The sequence below is a fragment of the Anabas testudineus genome, chromosome 14 (genome assembly GCF_900324465.2).
Source record: "Anabas testudineus chromosome 14, fAnaTes1.2, whole genome shotgun sequence".
NCBI classification, from domain to species: Eukaryota; Metazoa; Chordata; class Actinopteri; order Anabantiformes; family Anabantidae; genus Anabas; species Anabas testudineus.
This window is the reverse complement of record NC_046623.1, coordinates 4,917,170-4,943,812: the sequence shown is the minus strand read 5'-3', so window position 1 is coordinate 4,943,812 and position 26,643 is coordinate 4,917,170. Positions and strand designations below refer to the sequence as shown.

Genomic DNA, 26,643 nt, shown 5'->3' with positions numbered 1-26,643 from the left:
CTAGCACAGGCAAAGTTTGTTCCAATTCCACTGTTCTGTTTACAAACACTTTTCTAAAACTCACTGCCATTTTGTCACAAAAGCTTACTTTTTGGCACATACGTAAACTTGTAATATTTCCTTATTATATTATATATATATATATATATATATATATATATATATATATATATATATATATATATATATATATATATATATATATATATATATATATATATATATTCATTCATTCATTCATTCATTCATTCATAACTGTTCTTCTAGATTATAATTACCAATTTAACACTAATTTTCAAAACAAAATTAACACAATCATAATGAAAATTCACATCAGATTTTCAGAGGTGTAACAGTTAAATTTTTAATGATGATATGGAAAGACTCCTCTATTGGGAGAACAATACAGCCTTGTTTCCACTCTCTGCAGCAAGAGAGAAACAATTCACCTTCCTCTTGGCATGTAGCCATTTGTCATTGTTTGGAGTCCAAAAGGTCTGCCTGACCCACAGGGAACAGTCTGAGAAAGGTGGGACTCACTGAACTATTACAACACAAAAGAAGAATTTTCCGCATGGGGTGTTTCTGAAATATTTAAATCGCTGATCACTCATTATAAGAAATATTGCAGTATTAAATTACTGTACAATATTATCAACAAATAAAGAAAGCCAAGGTGTTTCTCATACTATGAAAACAACATCGCTTTAATGAGCCATGCTAGCCATATGTCTCAAAGGATATTAATGTTGTATTACAGTGTCAACTCAAGTAATGGACAAGGCAGTCCATTACTTAAGTTGACACTGTAATACCTCAACAATTATTGGACAGATTGCCATGATTTTCTACCAACACTCATAGCTCCAATCATAATGACTTCTGTTGTTTCCTCTAGCGCCCCCAGAAGGCTGACAATTGAGACTTTTGTAATTAGTTTTACAGACTTTAATATATTTGTCAAACTAATTACACTGCCATCAGCCTCTGTGTTATTTAGCTCCTGTTATGTTGAACAACAATGTATCTGTTAAACACTAGTATGTTATCATTATCACTGTTAGCATGCTGACATTATTAGCATTTGGGCCAAAGTGTAGCTGTGCACAAGTACAGCCTAACAAAATTGCTAGCATATCTGTATTGTATTGCTAGCAGTTAGTTTCACTGTAATCTACGAGTTCTAGATTTCACACCATAAGAATACGAAATACATACAACCAGTATTACATTTTCACTGAGCTCCAGTATTTACTGTGTACCATATTACTCATATCCACCTACATCTCTTCTAGTCAGAATATGGACTGATCTTGTGTCTTTGTCTGTCTTTTGAGTGCAAACACTCAGGTATGACTTGACTATTAAAGTGACCATGGAAATGGGTGGTGCAGTCCTGGAACTTCCTCAATGCACTCCTTACAACAGGGACACTTACTCTTTGTTTACGCGCGTGGTTCCTCCTCTTGAAAAACAAAATCAGCTTCTTCCTCATGATTTGGTTGCTGAAATAGAACAACAACTGTTCAGTAAATTAAGACATTACTTTGTTCATTAGCAAAATTAATGTGGTATTTACAAAATATTTAACAAAACTGCACGATACAACAATGTAATGTCCCTAGGAACCTATTATTTCAACAGATAGAATCTAGTCAGCACATAGATACAAAAAGTACAGAAATAGCTTTGTAAATCAGAAAATTATTTGGGGCTTGGCCTCGATTTATTTTCCAACACCAGAAGCAAAAACATATCATGAATATATTGTTTATTTGCAATGTGCAGGTACAAAATACTTGGAACTCTTCTCATGATGAAGGCTCTGGGGAGGGAATAGGGAGAGCACTGACCCTGAGAGTGTGACCCATACAGTAGACTCAAACAGAGGTAGCGTCTGTCTTGATAAAATACTGAGCCAGATGCGCCGCTCTCATAATACACAGTGATAAGAATTTTATCCTAGACAGCGTGGCCTTCAGTCCCTTTCAAAACATCTGCTGACACACGTATGTTCTTCCACTTACTATCTCAATCACTCTCCTTGGTGTCAGTAGGGCAACTCAATCAGGTGACTCAGCAGATTAGACAGAATTATCAGTTGGGTTTATCATGCTGAGCTCAGCATCATCTCAGCTCAGCTGAGATGGTATCAGCACTATAACTGTGGTCAGTTTTGCACGTTTCAAAGGCAACAGATGTTGAACAAATTAGTTGGTGGAACAAATGCTGATACTCACGTCTTGATGTTGTCATGGTACACTTTTGTGTCTGAAGGCTGATTATATAAGGGCTTAAAAAAAACAACAAAAAAACAACAAAAAAAAGCAGGTGAAGAACAGGTATTGGATTCAGCTTTGGTATTTGATAAGCAATAATATCTACTTTGCAAATAAGCTAAGTATTACTTTCTAAAAGCTCATGAAAGTGATTAGCATACCAGCTCAACTTTGGGACCAAGACCTTCCAGTATTTTATGGGCCTCTTCTGCTTTTTTCTAGAAAAAGGACAAGAGTTGACAACTTAATTAGAAGGTGTATCAAAAGTTCAGAGAAACAGCAAACTTTGATTAGTATTATATCAAAGTTAGTTTTCATCTCTGGTTACGTTTTATTGTTGCAGCAATTAAATTGATATCTCAGTTTCAGATAGTTAATTATTATATCTGCACTGCCAGGCTGTTCAGTGGGTAATGGAAGCATAGTACTGCACATCTTCACACAAAGATATGTTCTGTAGAAATATTTGAAAAGGTTGCATGTGTGAACATATTTAGAGAACACCCTATAGTCAAGACCAAAAAAAAAAACAAAAAAGAACAGCAACTGTATAAAAATGTTTAGATGCATTGAAAAGCGAGCAGTGCATCTGCCTGAAAGAGGGAAAAAAGATTAGAGAAAAAAATAGACCAAACTGCAGCATAACTAAGAGTGGTTACAATGATTACAGTGAAAACAGTAAGTTTATTCAAAACAAGATACCGAATAACCCTTAACTTTCACATTTCATAAGGCTACATTCACGAACTGAGACAGAAAACCCTGGCAGACTGACTAAATGCTGTGCACAGAGCTGGAGCAGCTTTACACCAATGGCCGACTAGGAGGGATGGCAGGTCTCAGCACTCTCGTACCACAACATTATCTAACAGACAAGAACTACAGTGACCTCCATTAACATACACACACTCCCCTATTGGTCTGAAGGAATACAGATACACTTGCTGTTTTTTTTTTAAATGTGCTCCAGGGATTCAACTGATAATTATTGTGATTATATATTGTTTTGTCTAATCAATAGAGTTCATACCTCAAAAATGTATTTGTTAACCTGAATCCATTAAATGTTTATAAAGAATGTATTATGCAATAGGTAATTATAAATAGCCAATTCATTATTTAGATCTACCATCATTAATGGACTATTTGCAGAAGCTATAATGTATTCTTACCTTCAACAAGTAGACTAACTATTATATCACAACAACAGACTCACATATTATTACTGAAGACTAAGACATTGCTAACTCTTAAATAAAACACTATGTTTCCTAATGCTACTCTACATATCCCATAGATTCACCAGTGGTAGGTTTAAATGTGAAGCAGTAGTAACAAATGGCTCAATTTTGACCACTAACAATCAAAACAGGCTAATATTTAAAAGCACAAACAGACATGTGGGAGTGAAATTAAACTCCAAACCACAGAAATTCAGTTAGAAGCTGACAGGCTTATAAGCACGTGTTCAGCCATCAGTTTTGCACAGGATGGCTCGAATTGAGAGAGGAGACTGTTAGTGGCTAGCTGTGGTCGTCATGGGCAGCTCCTGTTGTGAGGACACAGCAGATGCACATGTGTTCTCCCTAATTTAGGTTCTAAACCAAACCCAGTGGATAAATAAAACTAACTTTTCCTGCTTCAAGGCAGTACAGGGATGATAGCTAAAAAAATAACTGTATGAGTTTAAAGCATAAATACCACCAAAAAAGAGAACTGAGAACTAATGCTGGTTGTCAGCATGTCTTCGTGTTTGCAGCAAATGACCTACCCTGTTCTCATCGTAGATGATCTGAACTATGCTGCGGTGCTTGTGCTCCACTGGGGGCGGGGTCACTGGCTTTTCTGGCTCCACAGGCTTTGCTGCTTCTTCTTCCAGCTGTTGCTAAGAAACAACACCGACACAGAACATTTGGACCAGTGGCACACAATAAAAAACACAAAATACAGAAAGGAAAAGCATAAGAAAAAACAGTCTGATTTCCTCTCTGCATGACTCAATTAAATTGTTTTTAGTTTAATCTTTACACATTTTCATACAAAACAAATAGTGGAAAATGCAGATGCATCTACACTTGGTTGACCTGATCTTAACTTCTGATATCTCAGATCCATGCAGGCAGCACCAGATTATTTTGTACATGCTTGTTCAAGTACAACATTTTCAAGAGAACTAAAGGTTTCTGCCTCTGAGGCCATGCTGACGCTGAGAGACAAGCTGAAATTGTCAGTATTTGGTAGGTAAATGTTTACAAGTTAAAGGTTATGCAAACCACCAGATTACAGGAACAAGATTAGGATTTCCTGAAATACCTCAAATATACAAATGAACCCTTAAAATCTCCAGAAAAGGAAGACTGGAAAAATAAACAAGGATTCTCTCCTAGACATAGGCCACCTTATATTCTATTTTATATCTAACGGCATGGAAACAAAAAATTATAATAATCCACAGCACGAGAAAAACCATCCACAAACTACATTAGGTTTTTGAGAGCACCTTGTTGGAAAGAGATACAGTAAATGACAGGCACAAGCTTATTAATCAACAGTAAATCTGTAAAAGCATCTTAAAGCCTAGATGAACTGCTAACACAGAACGGATCCTGTTCATATAAACACCAGAGATAGTGAACCCAGAGTCTTCACAATGAGCTCTAGGACTGAAAGAAAACTCTCCAAAATGTTGATTGTGTAATTTTATGGAGACATACATTTGCTACGTTGTCAATTAGGCTGACCCAGACATCTATTCCTTTGTTGCTTCAATTTGATATTTCAGTTGTGACTGTTACATCCCTATGGTCTGTTACGAGTCCCTATGGCTAACTTTACGTAACTGTCACCTATGTAGGTTTTTTTTCCTTCTTACCAATATTTTATTTTAAATTGTTGCTGGACTGAATTCAACTCATATTGAAAGTGGAACTGATACATTTACACATTATGTACGTCTCTTCTGAAGCTTAATTGGAAATGCCACAATCAAGTCAGCTCTTTTAAAATGTAATTATAACCCCAAATATAAATCAACTACAGGATATTTATAATCTACTGCTACTATAAAGGTTTATTGTTGCACATCTTAAGGCAGTGGGCCATTTATGTTCCTCTTCATCAATGCTCTTAAATTACTGTCGCTTCCTCAGCTAATGAAATTGTTACTTGTGTCATGCTTTATTATACAGTTTCCACTGAGTATGACACATCTTCAGAGACACAAGGTCTCACTAGATAACCAACCTGCTTTTTCTTTAGTTTGAAAATCTGCTGCTCCACTTTCGCAATCTCTCTGTCCACACGGTCCATACTCTGGATCAGCTCCTCCTTGGATAGTTTGGAAGGAGACGTGTCCTGCTCCTCCCCCATATGTAGTGTAGGTCCTGGGGACGGGGACTCCACTTTGACTGTGAACTGAGACTCCTGGCAAAGCCACATGAAAGGTCATTGGAAAAAAAACAGAACAAAATTTGTAGAAAAATAAATTATTCTGTCCAATAGTCACAGTTATATTATGCAAGAATTAAAAAGCAGCATGTTAGAAAAGGTCCAATGTTTTGGTGGGGATTATGTTTCGACTAGTACATATGAAAAGATGTGCCAACATTATAAATTTTAAATAGAAGTAGTTCTTTCTCATTGCAAAGGAATTGGATGCAAAAGTTCAAGTGCTGTAAACATTCCCCAGCTATAGAAAGCTGTTTTGACTTTAATTAACCAAATAAGATTGTTTCCCGTAACGAGAAAAACACTATTGAGACTGAGTTCTTGATTTCAGTGGCAGGTTAAGAAGAACAAGGCCCACCTTTTTGACCTCCACAGTGGCTCTTAGACTGTCCTGCACTGTATGGGGCATAGGCAGGACAATACTTCCAGCAGTGGGAGGCGTGCGGGTGATGTGGGCCTCCGCAACAGACTCCATGCGAGGGCGTTTAGCATCCAAGGCCTCATGCTCAGGCTGAGTTGTGACAGAGTGAAACTGCTGTTCGTAACCATGGCGTCGCTCTGGAGGTCTGAAGGCAAAAGCAATCGAGAAATCTACAGATCAGAAGGCATCGCGAAAAGTTTTAAAGTTTTTCGAAACTTTCAGGCTTTCTCAGGCTTCAATGTGGTTTGCACTTACTCCTGACAGCAGGATGTTTCTATTCCCTAAGTTTAACCGTAAGTTTAACATCTGCAGTTCCGCAACTAGCCACATGGTGGCATGGGAACTGTAATATTTTAGTATAATAAACATGTCATCAGATGGTAGAAGTGAAGAAGATTTCACACATGTAAAAATTACAGTTTTTGAGTGATAAAGATAAAAACATAAGCCCCTCCTATAGTGCCCCCCCTTGTGGCTAAGCTGCATAAAACTCAAGAAGCGTACATAGTAGTATTCTACAACAAGATGCAAAGTTTGGTTTGTCTTTTCAATTGTAATGTGGAGTTACGGCATTGAAATTCCCAAGACCCCGCCCAAAAATATTCAACAGGAAAATAGTTAAACGGAATTGGGCGGTCTCATTCACAAAAGTTTCAGAAGCAGCATCCATGGGACACCGAAAAACAACGTCTTCACTTCTACGACTCATGATTCAGGAGTTGCGAGCCAAAACGTGAAAACTTTAATAACTGTTCACATGGTGGCGCTGTAGAGGCACGTTGTAGTATGTGAAGCAATTCAGCATAGAGCAGCTCTCCACAAAGTTTTACAACTGTAGCATTTATAGTTTATGACAAAATAAATTTTTTTGAGCACTCCCATTACTTTCAGCAATCACACATCTATAAAATACAGACCATGAGATAGAATTTAAAAATGTATACAGACGCACTTATCTGTAAGATATTTAGGCAATAAACCAGATATCGGAGGTGAACAGTTTACCTTTCAGTTCCTGGGTGGAATTCAGACAATAAAGATGGCCTCCTCCGACCTTGTGCATCCTGCATATGAGTCCGATAGTCTGGGACGGTGAAATCCTAAGGGTAAGATATACATGCCACAAACTTCATTAAGCAATATGATCAAAGTGACGCCAGAATGAATAGGTTGTCTCCCACTTAATGCAATAAATATGCATTAGATTTAATCAATACATTTGTCTGCCCCGACTGCTTTGGTTATGCTTCACACATATTAGTTACCTGAAGCATAGTTTTTGACTTTTTGATTTATTTCTTCCAAGTTATGCAACCGTGTGAGTGTTTGGCTGTGGGCACTGTTATAAACTAATGTCTGAGGAGAAAGCTGGTGGCCTGAGGGTTTAAGGCACTAAGGGTTAACCCTAACAAATGACAAATTTCTGAATGAATTGAATCACAATTTCTATCAACAACTGCAGCTCTTAGACACAGAAACAATGTCAGCATTTGGAGGCCTAATTGCTAACTACTAAAACTAAATATTTCAAATGACATTTCACACAGTTATCAGGAAATAAAGATGGAAATGCCAAAGTATCTTAATAATCATAACACGTACAGAAAACCCCAATATGACATCTAAGTTTGCCAGAAAGGTTAAACAAAAATAAATATGAAATAGTACACTGCAATAAGAACCGTCCCAGAAGTGCAACAAAGCTTCATTCCTGTATCAAACATCTCATCAGTCAGTGCATAATGAAATTGCTGGACGGGTGCTGCTGTCTGGCAAACTAAAACACATTTTTTTGAATATAGAGTTTTAATCAGAAAAGTATTGACTAAATATCACATAAATGTTATCAGCACACAGTGGCCTCCAAACAAACCTGAAGAAGCAAAATCAGTTACAGGAAATATTTCCAAACTCTACCGTTGTCCCAGATTTAGGCAAACAATCCAAATGCTAAGAAATGAACACACTCACAGTTTCCTGTGAAAGTGCATTTCTAAGAAGTAAAACAATCAGCCACTACATTAAATCTATCTCATTAAAAACAGAGTGGATTTATTGTTGTGGCTACTCGGTGTACATGAACCAAAAAAAACATATTCACAACCATCTAATGAAGATGCAACTGAAAATTGTCCTGGAATTAAGCCCTCAATAATTATGACTGAACTAAATCTAACAACCATGACTACAGAAATACAGTTTAATTCATAAATATGAAAACACACCTCCATTGCACAGATAATACAGTCAAAATATGACTGTGTTCTTTGAGGTAAAAATATGACAAGAATTTGCAGATTATGTAAGTAGTGAAAATTATGTTGCAACTGATCTAAAATCATATAAACTCATCTGCAGCTGAGTTTGGGCAACTGAGAGCCACTTGGCTGAAGTCCTGCTTAACATGACTGGTTAGGTGGAATCATGACTTCCGAGTCTCTTTCTGCATGAAGCTGCAAATTGGTCATGAAGAGGTCAATGAAGAATTATTGCCTAATCAGATTAACTGACAACACAGTGCAATCCAAAAGATTTATGTAAATATGACGTATGCAAATATCTCGTATTTACAGTTCAGTGTTGGAATGGCAAGAAAAGTGCTCCTCCAGGCTTTTAATACAGGCCTGTTGTCGTTGTTTGTTTGGTTGGGGGGGGTTGTCCCTTCAATATCTCCTCCATGTTGGGTTAGTTAAGGTCTGGTGATTGACTTGGTCAGTCTTAAACTTTCCACTTTCCCCCACCTCTGAAGACCTTTGTGGAGTTGGCAGGGTCATTTAGATCATTATTGCTGCACAATGAAGTTCCTCTCAATTAGTTTTGATTAATTTCATAGACAAAATATTTCTGCGCTGCTATCATCATGAACTACTGCATTGATAAAGATTCTTGAGACTGTTCCAGATGAACCATGCAGACCTAAGCCATGGCACTACCTCCACTGTGCTTCACAGATAAGTTGTATGGTTTGGATCAAGCAGAGCCTTTGTTCTTCACCACCACTTATTTTCCAATCACTTTGATAGAGGTTAAAGGGGTCGTATAATTTGTGTTCTGATGTTACATATATATTTTTGTAAAGTTGGGTATCCATGTTACTCATGGTCAGAGGCAAAAAGTTTAAGGTGAACGTGTGTTTGCATGCTGGCTGGTAGAGAAGCATTGAGGTTTGCTTTATTTCTCAAGTGTTTTTTTCTAAATACTAAACTGTTTGATGTCTAGCATTGTGAAAAAACATAATTGGCCATTTATGGTGCGTTCTGGACTCCTACACCTACTAAGTACATTGTCCTACCCACCCTTTCAGGTTAGCTGTAACCACTCTGCTCACTGTTAGCACTAGTTGGCTAGTTTTAGTGTTCAAACGAGATCAATACGTGTCTGTGTTATTGTTATTAACTTATAATATAACAGTAGCTACAGTTAGATGCCAGCAACACATTTCAAGCAGTGTTTTCATCTGTTTGTATGCAACTTTTTCACAACCAGCACTGTGCAGCATGATTTTCACTTAGGTTGTTACTGAAGGATAACAAACACGTCTGTTAGGTCAATACAACAATGCAGAAATAAGGTTTTACCTGTTGGTGGCGTGTGCCAGGGAAGGTGTACTGAACAGAATGTGATGGGTATCGGCTCTGCTCACTGCTGAAGCTCCCTTGGCTGGGAGGGTAGCCTGAGCTACTGGACATCCTTCTTCAGTGCTAGCGGGCAGCTACTGCTTCACGGAGTAGAGACTTTAGCTACACCATGTTTGGAGACACAAACCACCTAAATCAAGACAAAGACACACAATAATTCTTTAAGAGAGACCGCAGATGAGGTTATCAGGTGCTGTCTACCAAACACATAATGACATATAGTGCGTCTCAAGGTAGTATGAACTACATAACAGATTAAACAACAAGGCATGCCAAACATTATCTGTAGTCTGTCTATAGAATAATAGTTGAATACTGATCTTGTTTAACCAAGACAGTCTGTACAGTCACTTTACAGAAACATTTCTCTTTGTTTTCATGAAAGCAAACATAACCTAAAGCAATAACCTGCTCATATCATCTCTTGTTGCCAGTGTAAGTAACAGCAATAAGGTCAGAATAAAATCTAAAGTACACTATTTTACCTTGCAGGGGTGTTAATTTAAGTCAAGGCTTTTACAGCAAGAGTGCAAGGGCGACGTTGTAACCACTGGTGCATAAAAAAACAACACTGGACTATGTTGTGCAGCTGCAGCTCTACATAGAAAAACAAAACAGTCTTTCTGTATGTGGAAAAACATAGTCCTGTTATGGGACCCCGATAACTGAAATAACTTAATTTGACTGTTGATGGTTTATTGTTTGTCCCGATTTTGTTCCATTTGTTTTTTAATGATTTTTTTTTTTTTTATTGTATGTGACAGTCCTGTCACATTGATCAGCCCAAATCCGTAAATTGCTGATGAATCACCAAATGTAAATTTGAAAAATACAGGTTTAGTAAGATATTTAACATAAGAGTATCACATTTAAAAGATATGTACTTTCACTCTCTAATCTAAAGTTTATCTTGGTGTAAGCTTAAAATAAATAAATAAAAAAATAGTAGACTTAATCAGTAGTCAGTTTTAGTTAGTTAGTCAGTTTAACACAACATTTTAATGTATTAAATATATTCTTATGTGTAAATGATAAATAGTCAAATTGCAGTCAAATATTATCACATTTGATATGCAAATTATTATAATTTGATCGACAAATATTAGTATCAATCAATGAATCATCCAGTATTTAAAAAAAGTCTCAGATCTTAATTAAGCTGTGTAGTTGCTGTGAAAAAGTATATGTATTCTTTATGTAACATCTGGGTCCAACCAGTCATGAACTTTACAATCCCATTATTAACTTAAACTATAAAGATTGGCTTGTTAATTTGATGAATACACATTTACTTCAGCTGCTTAATGTCATTCTACCCTTGCAAAAACTTGCATACCAGGTATCACAGTACTTTTCAACTCAAACAGACTTAATAGTTTGCCAGATTATTTATGGGCAACAACAAACACATCATAATGTCTGTGACTCTTTTTGTCACTGTTCATAGGAATTCACTGTGAATTTGTGTTCTACTGACAGATTTTTGTATTTATTCTCAGAGTGAAAGATTTATAGCATGACCACCATGCCAAGACATTATGACACTGATTTCAGGTTTGGTAAAGCTATAACCACTGCCACCATAACATAGTGGGAGGTTGATATTTTATTGTTGGTTTTAACAATATGATCAGTGTTGTATCTAAGTGACTTAACCAACCAAGTGCGGCTAAGGCTGCTGTTAGGTGGTGTTTTTTTTTTTTTTTTTTTTTTTTGAATTGATGTAAAAGTGTATTTCAGCTTCACAAACCTCAACAGCAATCAAAATGTATTGCTATATCCCATATCCTCTGCACAAAACCAACTCTTGACTATTGTTATTAATGTAAAAGTATAAACTATACCACAATTTTCAGCAGTACCTTTTGGTTTCAAACCAAACTAATATTAAAAAAAAACTGTTTAATGCAAATGATCAAATGAGATGCAAAAATGAATGTCTAAACGTGTGGCCCAAAAAACAAAGAAAACTCTTAAAGCCTCACCCAATACTACAATTGTCTCTAAATTTTACAACCATCTGTTACATTTTACTTTTCTGTTTTATTTCCAAACTTAGTTTAATTTACTTTGCTCTTTTGTTGTGTTCTCTATGTATACATAAGAAATTAGAATTCAACTTCAGTGGAAAATATTTCTGAATATGGTTAAACAATAAGACAGAAAACAAAGATTAGCTGCATTTCCGTTTCTAGGATGGACTTACATACATCTTTCAAGTGAGGTTTGTCCTTTTGCTAATCTTATTTGCTCTAACCATGTAAAACACCCGATTTGTTTCTTCTGTGCTCTCAATCAAGGGAAGAAAAACACACTTGGGTTTAAGCCTGTGCCACAGAACCCTGGGTGATAAACAAGATGTAATGTGCATCTTTTTTGTTTAATTTCTCAAAACAACTGAGTATGTAGGATAGCCTGAACATGCCTACCATGTCAATTAGCTGCTGCAGCTAATGTGAGAGTCCTGACTGAATATTAGCATGTATCTCAGTTTTATCCTTGATTTTGTGATACTTAGGAAGGACGTGCATATTTAGATATATTTGTACTGAACTGTTTCATTTGCAGCCTTCTCTCGTCAATTTCATGGACGTTTGTTACTTTAACGGAGCAGAAAAGTTAAACAGGTTAAGAAACACTAATTGTGGGTATTGTTACTCGTAGGTGTTCCCATACTTTTCTTATTTCTATTAAAACAGTTAATTTTGTTTTAATAGTGGCCAAAACCATTTGTAGAGTAGAAGAATGCAGTTCTGGGTCATTAAAAAACATTTTGCTTTGGTCATGTTTAACGTTAGCCGTTTCCAGGTCAAGTTCGTCAATTTGATTTCAGGAAACATTTATAGTTGTCGTTCTGGTGATTTTCCGGAAGCCACTGCAAACTTTGAGGCTCAGTGCACAACTTAGTAAAGTTAGTAAAGAATACTGCTGCTGTGCCTTGTTGTTGTTGTCTTTTACACCACACTGACATATAAACGCAATTGGATTTATAGCTTATCTTGGGGGATGGGTCTATTTCCACAACATAGAGCTTTTCCGGAAATGCACTAAAACATGTACAATAATAAACGCCACCTTACATGTAAACGCTACATTACAAGTTCAGTGTGGTAAAACGACGTTTAGGATGCTGCTGTTGTCGCTAGCTAGCTAACTTAGCTTATAATTCACCTTTGAATTCACAACCACGTCGCCATCTTGCAAGGCAGATTTTCAGCGTAGACCGGGGCGCATAAATAGCGTGTTAATTAAACATCTTGCTTTGCTTCATATTTGCAATTTGTACTTACCTCATATTTAGAAAATGTAGCGATAGTAGAGAAAGATATCCCTGGGCAGGAATATATGTCACTTGTGGACTGTAAATCCGCGGGTTCAGGACTGCGGACGACTGGGCAGACTGAAAGCTGCACCGCATTTGTCGGTCGATGTCCTGACAGGGTAAAATAAAATGTCCGTACACGGTTCAGTCTATTGGGTATTTACATATTTGACATATTTTTATGTATAAATACAAATATTATATAGGTATCTACTAAAGTATATGTACTGTTGTTAATTAATTAAAAAAAATATTTACATTTATCAGTTTGGATTTTTAGACACCTGCCAGGATAATGCAGTGTTACGGCTAATTCTTTCCCTCAAAAACAAATATTTCTGGTTTCTAATTTTCATTTTTCAAAAATGCAAATTTCGACTGGTTTAGGTAACGTTCTTGCATATTTTCATATATACCTTATTCTAATATCACAGTAAATGATTATGTATGACATTCGCATATTATTCCAACTAATAGGTTGATTTCAACTGATAACAACCAAGAAAGTAACTGTAACACCAAGTGAGTAAAACACACCAGTATGGGCATAAAAGTTTGCAGCTATTGCTTTATTGGGTTTAACAATAATAGTTTTCTTTAGATACTTTTTAACAGTGGTAATGTTAGATATAGCAGACAGATTGCATATTTGTTTTCTTGCACCCAGAACTCTTTGTAAGGTACACATTTGTTTCTACACGGACTATTTTTGATAACGGTCAAAATAATGACTATTTGCCTGATTTTCATTCTAGTTTTATCCTATCTGGTTTGGATAAAATGGATTTACTATCGACATCGGCGAACGTTGGCAAAGTCGATAAAACATGCAATGAACGTTTTATCAAGCAGAGAAACAAACTGCTCTAAAATCATAGCCTTGATTGTAACTGCGCATCCGGACGATGAATGTATGTTCTTCGCACCAACGATTATACGACTCTGTGAAGAGAAAGCCAGCGTTCATTTGTTGTGTTTATCAGAAGGTAGGATGGCAGCGCGCTAGACTCTTTGTCCAAGTAACATTAATATCTCAATGTAAAGTTAAGGCAAGAATTATTGATCGTGTAGCTTACTGCTTGCTAGCGTTAGCTAGTTGTAATTACATGAATTACTTCTGGGTTAGCACAAAGTACCCAAACATAAAACAAAATTGCCTGTTAAAGAAAGAGAAAGAGCACTTGTCCCAAAACAGTGATGTGGCTTTACCAATATTTGAAAAATCTAGCATACATATAGTACAAATGTTACAGTGTGAAATAAATCTTCTGTTCTACTCTTGTATTAACTTGGAATAATCCATATCTAAGCAGATATGGCAGAAAACCTCTTCTATATAAAATAATATTAAATCGTTTGATGCTATTTTGGTTCTGATTTTTGTAGCGGGTTGCACTAGTCATTATCGTAGCACTCGTAAAGCAAGCTGAGTTTAGAAAGATAATATTTCATTATTACTATTTATAAGGCCAAGAATAGTTTAACTGTTGCTAGAATATGAAAAACAAAGAATGAAAGGCAAAGTTGCATAATCGAAATCTAAAAAGCATTATGTTGTTTTGGAAGGTTTTCAACAAACGAATGTCAAAGTTCGTCTTAGAAACAATAATAATTTGGACTTATTAGTTTTTTTTTTTTACTATGAAACAACTACAATATAGTCACTTTTGTCCTATAATGTTATACAGGAAACTACTACAATCAAGGGGCTCAACGTAAACAAGAACTTCTTAACAGCTGTGCCGTGTTGGGGATCCCAGCCTCCAGAATCACCATATTAGACCATAAGTGAGTAGTCTCTGGCACCAAATACACAACATACACATTACAACATTTCAGCCAATGTTGAAATTACCAAATTTTGGATTTTTGCATTTTCAGATTTGTGTTTTGAACATGTGTACACAGTGGTTTAATTCTATGGCAATTCTTAAAAAAAAAGAACAAAGCATGTCTGCTTGCTGGAACAGATCAGTATCCTCCCCTCCACCCAGTGCCTATCAGAATCAATGAAGAGTTGACCACAAATGACACCCATTCATTCTAACTACAGCAGAGCTGATCGAGGCTGTTCTGATGTAACATCTCTGTGTGTCAGGGGAAACAAATGAGCAGGCCTCAGACACACTGGTGGGCTTCATTGTCCCCATACGACACAGAGCCCCCTGAAACGCTTAGAAAATTCCAAACTGACACCATCCATCTGTCTGGTTAGTGGAACTGTCATATTTGAATTTAGTGGTAATGATAGCTTACTGAGCTAAATGTAAGCAGTGAACCTGTTTTAGCATTCATGATGATTAGTTTTTAATTGCTAATTAATAAAAAAGACATTGTTTCTCTAATAAATTACACAATTATTCTGGTCCTATCCAAATACGGCGCCTCATTTATTAGTAACCGTTAAACCAGGTCCTTCACATTGTGAGAAAACAAATCTCAGACTTGCATGGTAATTTTTGTTTCAGCACACTTATTTATTTGTATTTCTTGTATTAGAGACTTTTTGATCGTATCTGCTTAATAGATGTTTAAAATGAAGGGAGTGCCACCTTGAAGTGGTAGGATGGTAGTTGCACATCACAACTTTTTCTGCACAAACGTCACAGTTTGAAGAAAGATTCTGGCTATTATTTTGCATTTCTTTTTCCTTTTCGCAGCAAATGAATAAAGTTTGACTTAACTGATAACATATTTGTATTTCATGGAATGCCATAAATTGTGTATAAGAACAGCTTTAATTCCTTCAGCGTGGCTGTACAGTGATTTCTGCCAAGTTAAAACAGACTTGACATAAAACCATTGTCATCACACATTCAAGGCAGGGAGCAAAAGTTGGAGTCAGAACTTCAAATTGTAGTGTTGCCCAAATTCTTGTGGAACTCTTCTGTTTTCCTCTATATTTTGTTTTGTTATTGATGCAGCTGTAAGACTTTCAGTCCCCTGGCTCTGGCTATTGGCAAGGTCCAGCTACAGGGAAAGTAGAGGTAAAATGGGATGTTAAAATATGGGGAGGGGTTGTTCCTTTGGATCAACCCTTCAGATTTCCTTGAAAATGTTTGGAGTTTCTTAGAAACTTGGGGCTGCCTACATGTGAGTCTCTACATGTTGACTCACCAGAGAGCTGTATGAACTCTGACACTAACCTGGAACTGACAGTAATAAGCTGGCAAATAGCCCAGGTTTTTTGCCCCAGAGAACATTGTTTGTGTGTGTGTGTGTGTGTGTGTGTGTGTGTGTGTGTGTGTGTGTGTGTGTGTGTGTGTGTGTGTGTGTGTGTGTGTGTGTGTGTGTGTGTGTGTGTGTGTGTGTGTGTTAAACACACAAGCACAGACTTCGCAGTTTGATCATATTGTGCAAACGGAATATAGCTGAACTTGGATCTTAGTGCTGTCTGCACTTCTGCTGAACTGGAGTGTAGCCCATTTCCCTTTCTGTGTATTCTGTTGTTTGCCCAAAACACACACCTAATCAGCACTTTGGGAGCCTCTCTCACTCACAACCAAGTTCTCTCTCTCCCTCTCTGCTCTTTCCCTCTGTTCCACCCCTCCTGCTCTTGTCCATGTCTGCTGGAGCCAACTGCCAAGGACTGTGGGATACATTTTGGCAACGCTCTGAGCACTGCTAATGTAGGTCATTCCAAACTGTTTTTCTCTTTGTGTGTTTGTACATGGCTAGCCACGCTTTGGCTTTGCTCTTCTCTTCCCAAATACGTGCAGATGTACATCCTTGACTTGACCTCTCCCTGTGCTTTTTTCTGTTACTGGTCACTTTATTGTGCACAAAGAAAGAAAAGGCTGCAGTGCAACTGTTGATGGTCAGACAGTTTTATTGTATTTATAGCTAAAAAGCACGACACAAAAAAGTAGGATTATAATTATTTAAATGTCATCTGCTCTTTGATGCATTTTATGCATCCTATCTATTTTTGCATTTACACACAGTTACTTAACCTGACTGACCTGACAAATCCAATATTATACAACAGCCCTGTAATAAACTCCAACTGTGGGAGGGTTATAGTCCTCAGTTTTTGTTTACGAGCGGTGATGATTTTAACTTAACAATAATTTTTATGATGTTTTTAATATGTTGTCTACCTGGGATGTGGTCAAAAATGGAGACTGTAGAAAATATACTGAACACCATATTCACACATCTGTGGGTTTTCCATGTTCTCCTCATGCCCATGTGGGTTTTCTCCAGGTACTCCAGCTTCCTCCAACAGTTCAAAGACATGCAGTTAGGTTAATTAGTAACTCTAAATTGCCCATGTGAATGGTTATCTGTCTCTGTGTCAGCCCTCTGATAGACTGGTGGTGACCTGGATAAGACGGATGGATGGAACTACGGAGAGTAAATCACCGTTTGTTTGGTTTTCCTGCAGACTCATTCAGATTTTCGATGGATAATGTGTTGCGCAATAATGACTGGAAGTACAGAAAGTGAATCTCAGATAGAGCAGTTGCAGTAATGATCTACAGGCAAACATTTCAGTGAAATCCTCAAGCACTCTGGCTATGAAAATGACTACCTTAATTAAGAATGGTGATTTTCATGTAATGCAAAGGACAAAATCTAGAGCTGTCCTTAGAGTTTGGTGTGCTTATAATATTTGCCTTGAATATGAACAAGGGTCATGGGCTGCCCCTTCAGAGTCAGTAAACACACGCTGTCTTCTAGGTTTGGCTGGAGTTCATATATATTTGTCATTACAGTTTTGCAAAAAAATCCATTATAATAAGTGAATCAGTTTTATAATGAGACCTCAAATTCTGCCTTATGACAGTTTGATGTAGCACCAACCCTGGATTCATATAAGAGCATCGAATTGTCTCAGTATAAGAATAATTTGGCGTTGTTTCCACAAAAGTGGAGGGACATCAAGATATTGTCAAACGTGGGAAAGTGTAGAAGAAATGATAAACTAAATATAGGATTCTGCATTCTACATAATAGCTACAACGGGCAATGTTTTCAAGCTGAGGTCTCAACTTCACAACAAAACTCTAGCACATGGTGTAGGTTATGTTTCAAGGTGACGGATCTAGGTGAAACTTGCTCACTCGTGACTATAGCCAACTTCTCCAAAATGACAAGAATAACACGCGGATTCTGTGTTAAAATAGGATTTTCCATTTAATGCTCACTGAATAGGACAGCTGTGTTGACAGTATCTGGGGCCCTGGTGCATGTTGGGGCCTTTGTGATCAAGCTCAATCTGAGCACGCTCTACTGCCTCTCCACTTACAGTGGCCTCTATCTGCTCCCTGGACTCGATTATAGCTGCTCAGTGCACAAATCAAACCATTCCCCTTCTTCATTACATTATTCATCAGACTGAAGTAAAGCCTTTCACTCACCCATCACATCTGTTTGTAGCTGTAATGATTTGGCTCTGTTGATTATAAACATACTTCAGATTTTTCTGAACTCTGAAGTAAATGACAAACTTGAAGCCGTTGTGTTTTTTTTTTTTTTAATTGAATTAGTATAATTCTCTGTATGGATGTAAACAACAGAGTTTAATACAAGTTTTTGGAAATAAAAGCTATAACCGTTGCAGTAGCACCCGACGCACACACAAGGTTTAAATATATGTTGATCAGTAGTAAAAAATATCCCTTGCTGATTTAAAAGCACATGGCAGGGTGCCGTACATTGTGGAGAGATGTTGTAGCCCTGCCACCGACCTCTGACTGTGCTTTTATCCTAGATGCATTTGTCACTACCACACACTGGCCTCTGCGTAGTAAAACAGTTGCTTTTCCCTTTTACTGAATCCCACAGGCAGCAACAAACTATTTTGTTAGATGACTCTTTCAAAACAACACTAACAGCCTTAGTTACTTTTGTGACAATTTATTACCTGAGCATGAACATTGGCAAACCTGCAGCAAAAAACGTCTGTAAATCATTGCGAAACAACACGTGTCAATTGGAGTTGTAGCTATAGTTGAAGCGGGTCCATTACACAGGGATATTGTGGGAGTACTGCAGGCATGTAGTGGCATCTTAGTCCCAGCAGGACATGTAATGTGACTGTGTGGACAGAAGTCTGGCAGTTCTACAGACTTATGGTCCATATGACCAGACTACACACACACACACACACACACACACACACATACAGAATACCCTTACTGGGCCAAAGTTCAATAACTGCATACAGATGCCTGTAAGCAATTAGACGTCGACATTGCAAAGCTGCAGAAGGGAGCTGGGGAGGTTACTTTAGGACATTCTGTGCTTTTACTATGACGAAGCTGACACTCCAGCCTGCATCCTGGTTGAGAAAGGTCGGGCGTCTTACATCTTTTGTTCATTTTTCCTTCTCCCTCTCTTCCTTTTAGGCTTGTGCTCAGCTACAGTTGTCAAGCTGTAAGGCGTAATGTCTAAAATAATAAACGAATAAATTCAACACAGATAGGCTGCGGTATACCCAAGCTGGGAACTCATCGTGATGTTATGATACTTTCATTCAAGAACTTTGGCCAAATCCTCACAAAATCCTCTGCTTGTATTTATTAGCTCTGTGTCTAAAGCAGACAGAAACTATGACATTAGACTTGAGTTTTATTAATTTAGTCAGCATTCAAAAGTGATAAGATTCAATTTCACAGTATCGTCTCTTTCCAAAACAAAACAAAACAAAAAAAACACACTCACACACAACCTTTATGATATCTAGGTCACTGGTATCAAAGTGTCACAGCAGTGCATTCACTTGATGACAGACAGTTTTAAACTATCTCTGAACCCCCAACTAGCCCATGCCACAACACCCTCCTCCCTGTGACATAGCTGACCCCCCACCCCTCACACCAAAGCCTTAGCCTCACAGTGCTGGCAGCCAATGGATTTGTGGCCTAATTCATCACTTCCCTCTTCTAGCTCAACTGTCCCGGCTCATTGTTGGCAACAAAGGGGAGGGGAACAGCCCCTGACACACCCCCACTTTATGCACATACAGATAGACATACGAGCACTGTCAACCCTGCTGCCCCAAGAGTAGCAGCAACAAAACATCACTGATCTTTCCCCCTTTCTCATCAAACCAGTGCCCCCACAGCTTAGTACATCAAACTACTGCGCAGTCCTGTTGGTGAAGTTTCCCATCAGCATAAAGCAGAGAAATGCTCTTATTTCTGATAATAAATGAGCCTCTTTATGTCCTGTAGACTGAGAGCTTGGGCTGGCTTGGGCATGTTATGTCTGATGTATTCGCTGCATAATTTCTAGGTTGAAGTTTCACATGATAGGATGCTAACACAACATAATATTTTCAAATGATGGGCTAAGACTTTGGATCAAATAAAAAGATGACAACTAAAGTATGGAACAATCCATCTGTACCTTTCAATTGCCTTTTAAATATTCTGTTTTTGCAGGACAGAACAAAAAAAGGTTCAATGCATAGATCAACCGGTGCTGTGCAGAACGCTGCAGACTCTCAGTTACATTGTAATGTGTAAAATTATGCTGCGAACAAGATGCAGTCTCGCATCTCGATAAAGCAGTGTTGTAATAATAACTGCGTAGGTAACTATTGTCCCTTTCTTTGCTCTCCAGAAAACTTCCAGACGATCCCAGAGCAGAATGGAGCATCTCTTTGGTCTCCACTGTAATTGTGAAGCACGTAAGAGCCCACTCCATCAACATGGTATGCCTTTCAAAGCAGTGGCTTTTTTGTCATTTCCTGTTTGCTGTGACTACACAATTTCCTTGTCAGTCTGTGTTACAAATTCATGTATCACATTGTATTGTTATGTTTTTTACCATATGTTTTGGCACTGCAGCTTCCTAGCTCATTATCCCAGTACCGCTGCGGTCTATGTAATGATCTCGTCAGCCACCGTCTCTTTTCGTCCAGCACACCCACTGTATTTTGAGCCTCCCTCAAAGACGGCTGGAAGCAGGGAGGGCCCGCTGCTACAGCAAAAAAGTTTGGATCCAGTTTCCGTGTTTGTACAGAGATTCTTATCAGGCCCGGTGCAGTTCTGCACTATTAGCTAATGGGAATGTGGCAAATTTAGAATAAAAGAAAATTTCATGCGGGCTTTTTCGACAAGAGTAAAAATAGTCAAATGCTCAAAGAAACAAAGCAACAGCAGCAATGGCAAAAAGAAAAAAACTTTAACTTTATGGTAAATGATTGAAAGGTACAACTGGGTTCTTCTTTCCTTTAGTTGCTCCCTTTTTATTATCAGTGATGACAAAGAAAAAACACTGTCTGCTCGTATCATGTCAAGCTCAGCAGCAAAAAAAAGAAAAGGTCAAACTTAACTTGAGTGAAAGGTGGTAAAACTGGTATAACACCGTGCTATTCTTTTACTTTTCCATGTACGATTCACCGATACCTTTACCTATAATAAGTGTTGGAATCTTAACCTCGATTGTAAAGACACAGTCATTGTAGAATACGCCTGAACATAGCAAATGCCAAATCTTTAGTCAGGCACTTTTTTTCTTTCCCTTTGACCTGATTCTTTTTTTTTTTCACTTGCTTCCTCTTGTGTGCAAGCATGCACACAGAAAAAAAAGCTTTTTAAATACCAGTTGTCAGCTGCCAAGCAGCTCCACTGTCAGACACAGAGACCCTTCCACTAACTCAAGAAAAATCTCTCCCTCTGTTTTTTGCCTTGCTTTATTTAAATTCACTTTTAGATACCACCATTCTGGCTTTTCACCCACACTGAGATATTTTGTTGTTTCAGGTGCTGACCTTTGATGGAAGAGGAGTGAGCGGCCATGCTAATCATGTAGCCATCCATAAAGCTGTCAGGTACAGAGTGAATTTTGAGGCTTTGCCATCACAAAAGGATATATATCTTTATAAATCCCTCGACTTGAAGATGCCAACCTCCGGGGTTTTATGTAGCTTAGATGTGCACCCTGAAACCAGTCCTCCTTTGCAATCATAAAACACTGTCCAAGAAAATGCAGAGCATTTATACCCACATCAACATCCATCTCTCCAAATGATTCCCCACAAAGCCATGCACACACACACACACACACACACTCACACACACACACACACACCATGTTTTTCAGAATTGGTCTGTTACATAGCTGAGAGGTCATCCAAACAGAGTCCTCAGAGGCACTCGGCTCTGCTCCCAGAGAGCTGCAGTAAATCCTGTCCCTGAAGTGGTGAGGTGGGAGGGCAGCTCTGGTTTGGAGAGGCCAACCAAGCAAGTTGCATCAGACTGCTGGTTAAAAAAAAAAAAATTGTTTTGCACTGTGAAGTGTACTTCGCTGTCCTGATGCTACACTGCTTTACCTCACCGAGCCTGCATGGCTCTCTGAGTCCGTTGATAAGATGTGAGCTCTCCAAATCACATCTCATGATTCCTATTAGGCTGGAACCCAGAGGGGCTTTGTGAGTTTCACTGTGCTCTAAATCTCAATAGTTTGCTCTTGGGTTTTCAATATGGAAGACTGTGATCCCAACAAGACTTGAAGGTAGAAAGAGTAATTTAAAAAGGATAATGATGTTGTTACTACGGTGAAGAGAAGCCTCCATTATTCAGTACAACATGACCCAAAAACACACATAATGGATATGTAGCAGTGGTTGAGCTGCAGCGCCTCGTGGCCTTTCTGAGGGTTTACAGTCCCTGGCTTCTTACGCATTGTTGTTGTAACTACAGTAACCAAAACTCTAATCTCAAATACATATTGAGCTCAAGTGTATGACACCGTGGTCATTTCTGCACAAGTCTGTTAGTGGGACAACACTGTTATCATCCTTAGTACAGACTCGGTAGGTAACACTGTTTTGTTTTTTGTCTTTTCCTCTCTCCACCCACAGCCACCTCGCTTCTACTGGACAAGTACCAGGTAGGTTTGACACAACGAAAACATGAAAGAGTTTTATAGTCCTAAACGTTGTAACCAAAGCATTGCTACTTTGATTTATTTGACACTCTTATATTAGTTTCCACTTTAAATCATGCGTGAAGCAGGAGGGCAGGGACATTGACATTGTTGAGTTTGAGTAACACTTTAAATTGAGGTCATTAAGGTCATTTCAAAACAGAAATGACTTCCTCTCAAGCGTAGCACCGCCTCCTCAGTCTGCATTTTTCACATTGGGAACTCTGGAAAGTACTGTAAACACTGACTCAGACTGTGTATTTTGTTAATGTACAGCGCCCTCTACTGTTGAACGTTTTCAGGAGCCTGTTGTCTTCTGTACATGTTGGTCTGTTGGTGGCAGCATGAGGCCCCTGTATGTTTGAAACACCAGTTCAAATACAAAGGTTTTAAGTGTGAACCCCTCAAAACATGTATGACATATGTCCGTATGCCATCCTAAATGTAAGATAGTTTCGAGTTGATGCTTGCAGATGTTAAAATCTGCCTTTATTTTTAGATTCGCTTCCTTCTGAAAGGTCTCACGTTGATGCTCGTGGGGAATTTCTTAAACAGAATGTGAAAAGAAAAGTGGGACAGTGAGGAGGAGACATGTTACAGCAGGCTGTCTGCTTTGCTAGTTTGGTAAGCATTAAACCCCGACGGACAGCGTGATAAGAAACAAGCATTACAGGCCCGTGTAGTTAGTCATATGAGATGTGCACAGTTGCACGAGGCTGTCGAATGGCACGATCGTGTCAGTTATGAGGTCAAAGCAAACACACACTTGATTTAGGACAGGATGACTTCAGTCTGCTGCCTTACTTTATTTAGCCTCCAGTGCCTGTGATAAGTCTTAAAAAGCTAGTGTGCCATTAATCATGCTCATTGGTCGTTTTTACCTCCACCTGCTTGTCTTACTGCAGCCTGTCGGGGAGAAGGGAGACTATTAGGCCCAACGTGATTTCAGTAAGCTGCTTGGCCTGACTGTACAAGACTTGGTGCTAATTACCAACAGCTTGGAGGTTCTTGTGCCCCACAAACTCATGAAAAGTCTGTGCTTTGTGATATGATCTCATGTTTTTGTAATGGGATATCCAGTTTTTCAATGATCGCTTGACACATAAGTCTTTAGCTACAACCATACAATTGTACCAGTCATCTTTGAACCTAAAGCTGGAAATGCACAGGATGAACAGCTTGTGTGTGCCGTCTGTTCATTGGCCTTTTTAACCGCCTGTGGCTAACTGGCTCTCTGTCTGTTCTCGCAGACTGCTCTTTGCTCTCCCTGAAGACCGTCGGCCTCTTCAGGAAGTACTTCTCCTTCCTGGAGCTTCCCTTCAGCTGGCTGCTGCCATCACGTCTCTGCTGCATTATAGGTTCACAGGGCTACAGGCAAGCCAAAGTAAGCTTCGTTTGTAAGCTATGCCAAGACATGTCGCCTTCGACTATTGGAGAGCACATTTGCTTTTAGCAAGAAGATCACATAGAGTAGCTTCAGAAAACATGGACTTATTGAACAGGGGCTAAAATTGCAGTTTTGTCAGATATGACCGAATAATTAATAGTCACACACTGATTAAACAAATTCAGTTTAGTCAATTAGTTAAAATTTAGTCAATTTTAAAGAATTTCCCCATCGTGGGATAAATAAAGTCTATCTTATCTTATCTTATCTTTAAATAAATAGCATACAGTGTAGTGTGCAAAAGGTGAAAGAGTTTAAATGCTTCCTGAAGCCACTTTAAATGCTGAAAAAGCAAGTGGAGACATAAAGCTAGTGAAGAGAGATGTAAAGTAGAAGGGAGTGAATTTAAATGTTGTTTCATTACACTAATATTACATAAAGAAATAAATACATTGACTTTAAGGATCAAATGCTGGCCACTTAAATCACATCTCACCTTGTTATAGGTTATATAATGTCTCTTTTGTTCACATCAGGCTGCCATGCTTTGTCATCGCACTCAACTCCTGTGGTTTCGTTACCTCTACATCATCTTCTCACGGTATATGTTCATAAATACTTTTCAAATGATTCCACAAGGACCAAAGAATCTGAAGATCTATTAAAGATGTGTCTTGTCCTGATACACTGATCATTATACAGAGACAGTGATAGGATAGAATTTACTAGCTAATCAAGGTTTATTCAAAATTTTATTGGTTAAAGTAGCCTAAATCATTTTTTCCTAAGCTCTTTCCATGAATAAAGCTGACAGTAATTTAACATCTTATGCGTTCTTATTGTATACATGTCTTTATTGTTTTCAGTCAGTACACTGTACAAAACAACACTGGGATTTGGGGCAGCTGGGGACTGCTGCTTGTGTTTCTTTTTCGTTTTGCAATTTTAAAAGATGTTTCTGAATAAAATGTTTGATTGTTACATCACGGTGTAGTTACTGTGTTCCTCTCTGCTGTATGTTTCCTGCACTTTTTGACATGTCCCTGATGCTCTTGTGAGCTTGCATGCTTTCTTCCCACTTCTCCCCGCAAAACGTTTCCACTGAGACACTACGCACGGTGCCTGGATCCAGACAGTGTGGAGCAACGCCTGCAGAGCAAGCAACAGCGAGAAAATACTTAATTGATTGATTATTAATTGATATTAATTGATTAGTACTGATTAGTGACATCTTGCTTTTACATGGTCTGTTTCATTCAACTCCCTTTGTGAACATAATACTTCTTTTTCGTGATACTGTGATGCCATGACAGACCGCGCAGACAGGATTGGTTTGGAGTAAATGTACAGCACGATGATGACTTCAGTTTACAACACGTGAAAATGTGCGACTGACTCGTGTCTGCAGTTTGGAGTTCATACCATATCCATCGGGGTTGGAGCGTGGCGTGTAGAAACTTTGAACTCCACAGGTTTTACAAAAGGTGTGTTTAGCAGCGTGAGTGTTAAATGTGTATGTGGTTAGACTATCCAAACCCTGGGAAGAAAAAAAAAGATTACTCACTTAATATACTCTTAGAATTTATATATACATATATAGTAAATTGTGCAGCATCAGTTTCCTACCTGTAAAAGTGTGAAATTATTCTTTGGAACAATGAAATGATGGTTTTGTTTCTTTGTACAAATGCTACAGCTAGAGAAACAAAGATAATTCAGTCCATGTTAATTAAAATATATATCCGTTTATATTCATTTCTTTACATTTTTTAGGGATCCATTAACCCTATCTTGAAAATGTAGCTTTCGTGCTAGAATCAATTACGATTTTGACAGAAATCCCCCTTGTGGATTTTAGATTTAAATAAATTGTGTTTGGTTTCTTTGTATTCACATGATTATTAAACCATATCATTTCCATACTTGCAATGAAAAACATGGAGGTCTGGGGAACTCCAGACTTCAAATCTGACAGCTCCACAGTGGCAGCCACCTGTATGTTTGACAAGCTCCATCCTGTACGTATGAAGACAGTAACAAACCTTCAAATTAAATAAATAGGATCATGTATATATGACTACGCTGAAATTGTCAGCCTATGGCTTCAATCGCTTTGATGTGATCAAGTAAAAGAACAGGAATGTATTTACCCAACTGGTTCTGGTGAAACCGATGTGAAGTGTTCCTTGTGAAACTTGCTTACGTGGAACAGGACGCCCCACCCAAAACCCCCTGCTGAAGAAAACACAATGAACCAAATCAAAGTC

General features: G+C 38.1%; 3 protein-coding genes across 3 annotated transcripts in view; 1 reads left to right on the top strand and 2 right to left on the bottom strand.

The window, feature by feature from the left end:
- Nucleotides 1-1,276: 1,276 nt before the first annotated feature.
- On the bottom strand, nt 1,277-9,836 carry LOC113169213 (nuclear receptor corepressor 1-like). Its single transcript, XM_026370432.1, has 8 exons — nt 9,726-9,836; nt 7,153-7,247; nt 6,085-6,292; nt 5,523-5,702; nt 4,051-4,164; nt 2,441-2,497; nt 2,241-2,293; nt 1,277-1,505 (listed from the first exon to the last, which is right to left on the bottom strand). The coding sequence occupies exons 1-8, from the start codon at nt 9,834-9,836 to the stop codon at nt 1,292-1,294; spliced, it is 1,032 nt and encodes a 343-aa protein (XP_026226217.1). The 3' UTR covers nt 1,277-1,291.
- Nucleotides 9,837-13,812: 3,976 nt separating this feature from the next.
- pigl (phosphatidylinositol glycan anchor biosynthesis, class L) lies at nt 13,813-25,357 on the top strand. Its single transcript, XM_026370428.1, has 7 exons — nt 13,813-14,093; nt 14,796-14,895; nt 20,680-20,770; nt 21,825-21,892; nt 22,925-22,953; nt 24,240-24,373; nt 24,913-25,357. Exons 1-7 carry the CDS (start codon nt 13,835-13,837, stop codon nt 25,039-25,041), a joined length of 810 nt encoding a protein of 269 aa, XP_026226213.1. The 5' UTR covers nt 13,813-13,834; the 3' UTR covers nt 25,042-25,357.
- The window catches only part of cenpv (centromere protein V), a 1,354-nt gene continuing 49 nt past the window's right edge, over nt 25,339-26,643 (bottom strand). The window contains exons 1-5 of the mRNA XM_026370431.1: nt 26,527-26,643; nt 26,300-26,392; nt 26,003-26,072; nt 25,799-25,913; nt 25,339-25,525 (exon numbers count right to left, since the gene is read on the bottom strand). The exon at nt 26,527-26,643 is cut by the window's right edge and continues 49 nt beyond it. Coding sequence (XP_026226216.1) covers nt 25,371-25,525; nt 25,799-25,913; nt 26,003-26,072; nt 26,300-26,391 — 432 coding nt within the window. The 5' untranslated portion in view covers nt 26,392; nt 26,527-26,643 and the 3' untranslated portion in view covers nt 25,339-25,370. The remainder of the gene's footprint in view (nt 25,526-25,798; nt 25,914-26,002; nt 26,073-26,299; nt 26,393-26,526) is intronic.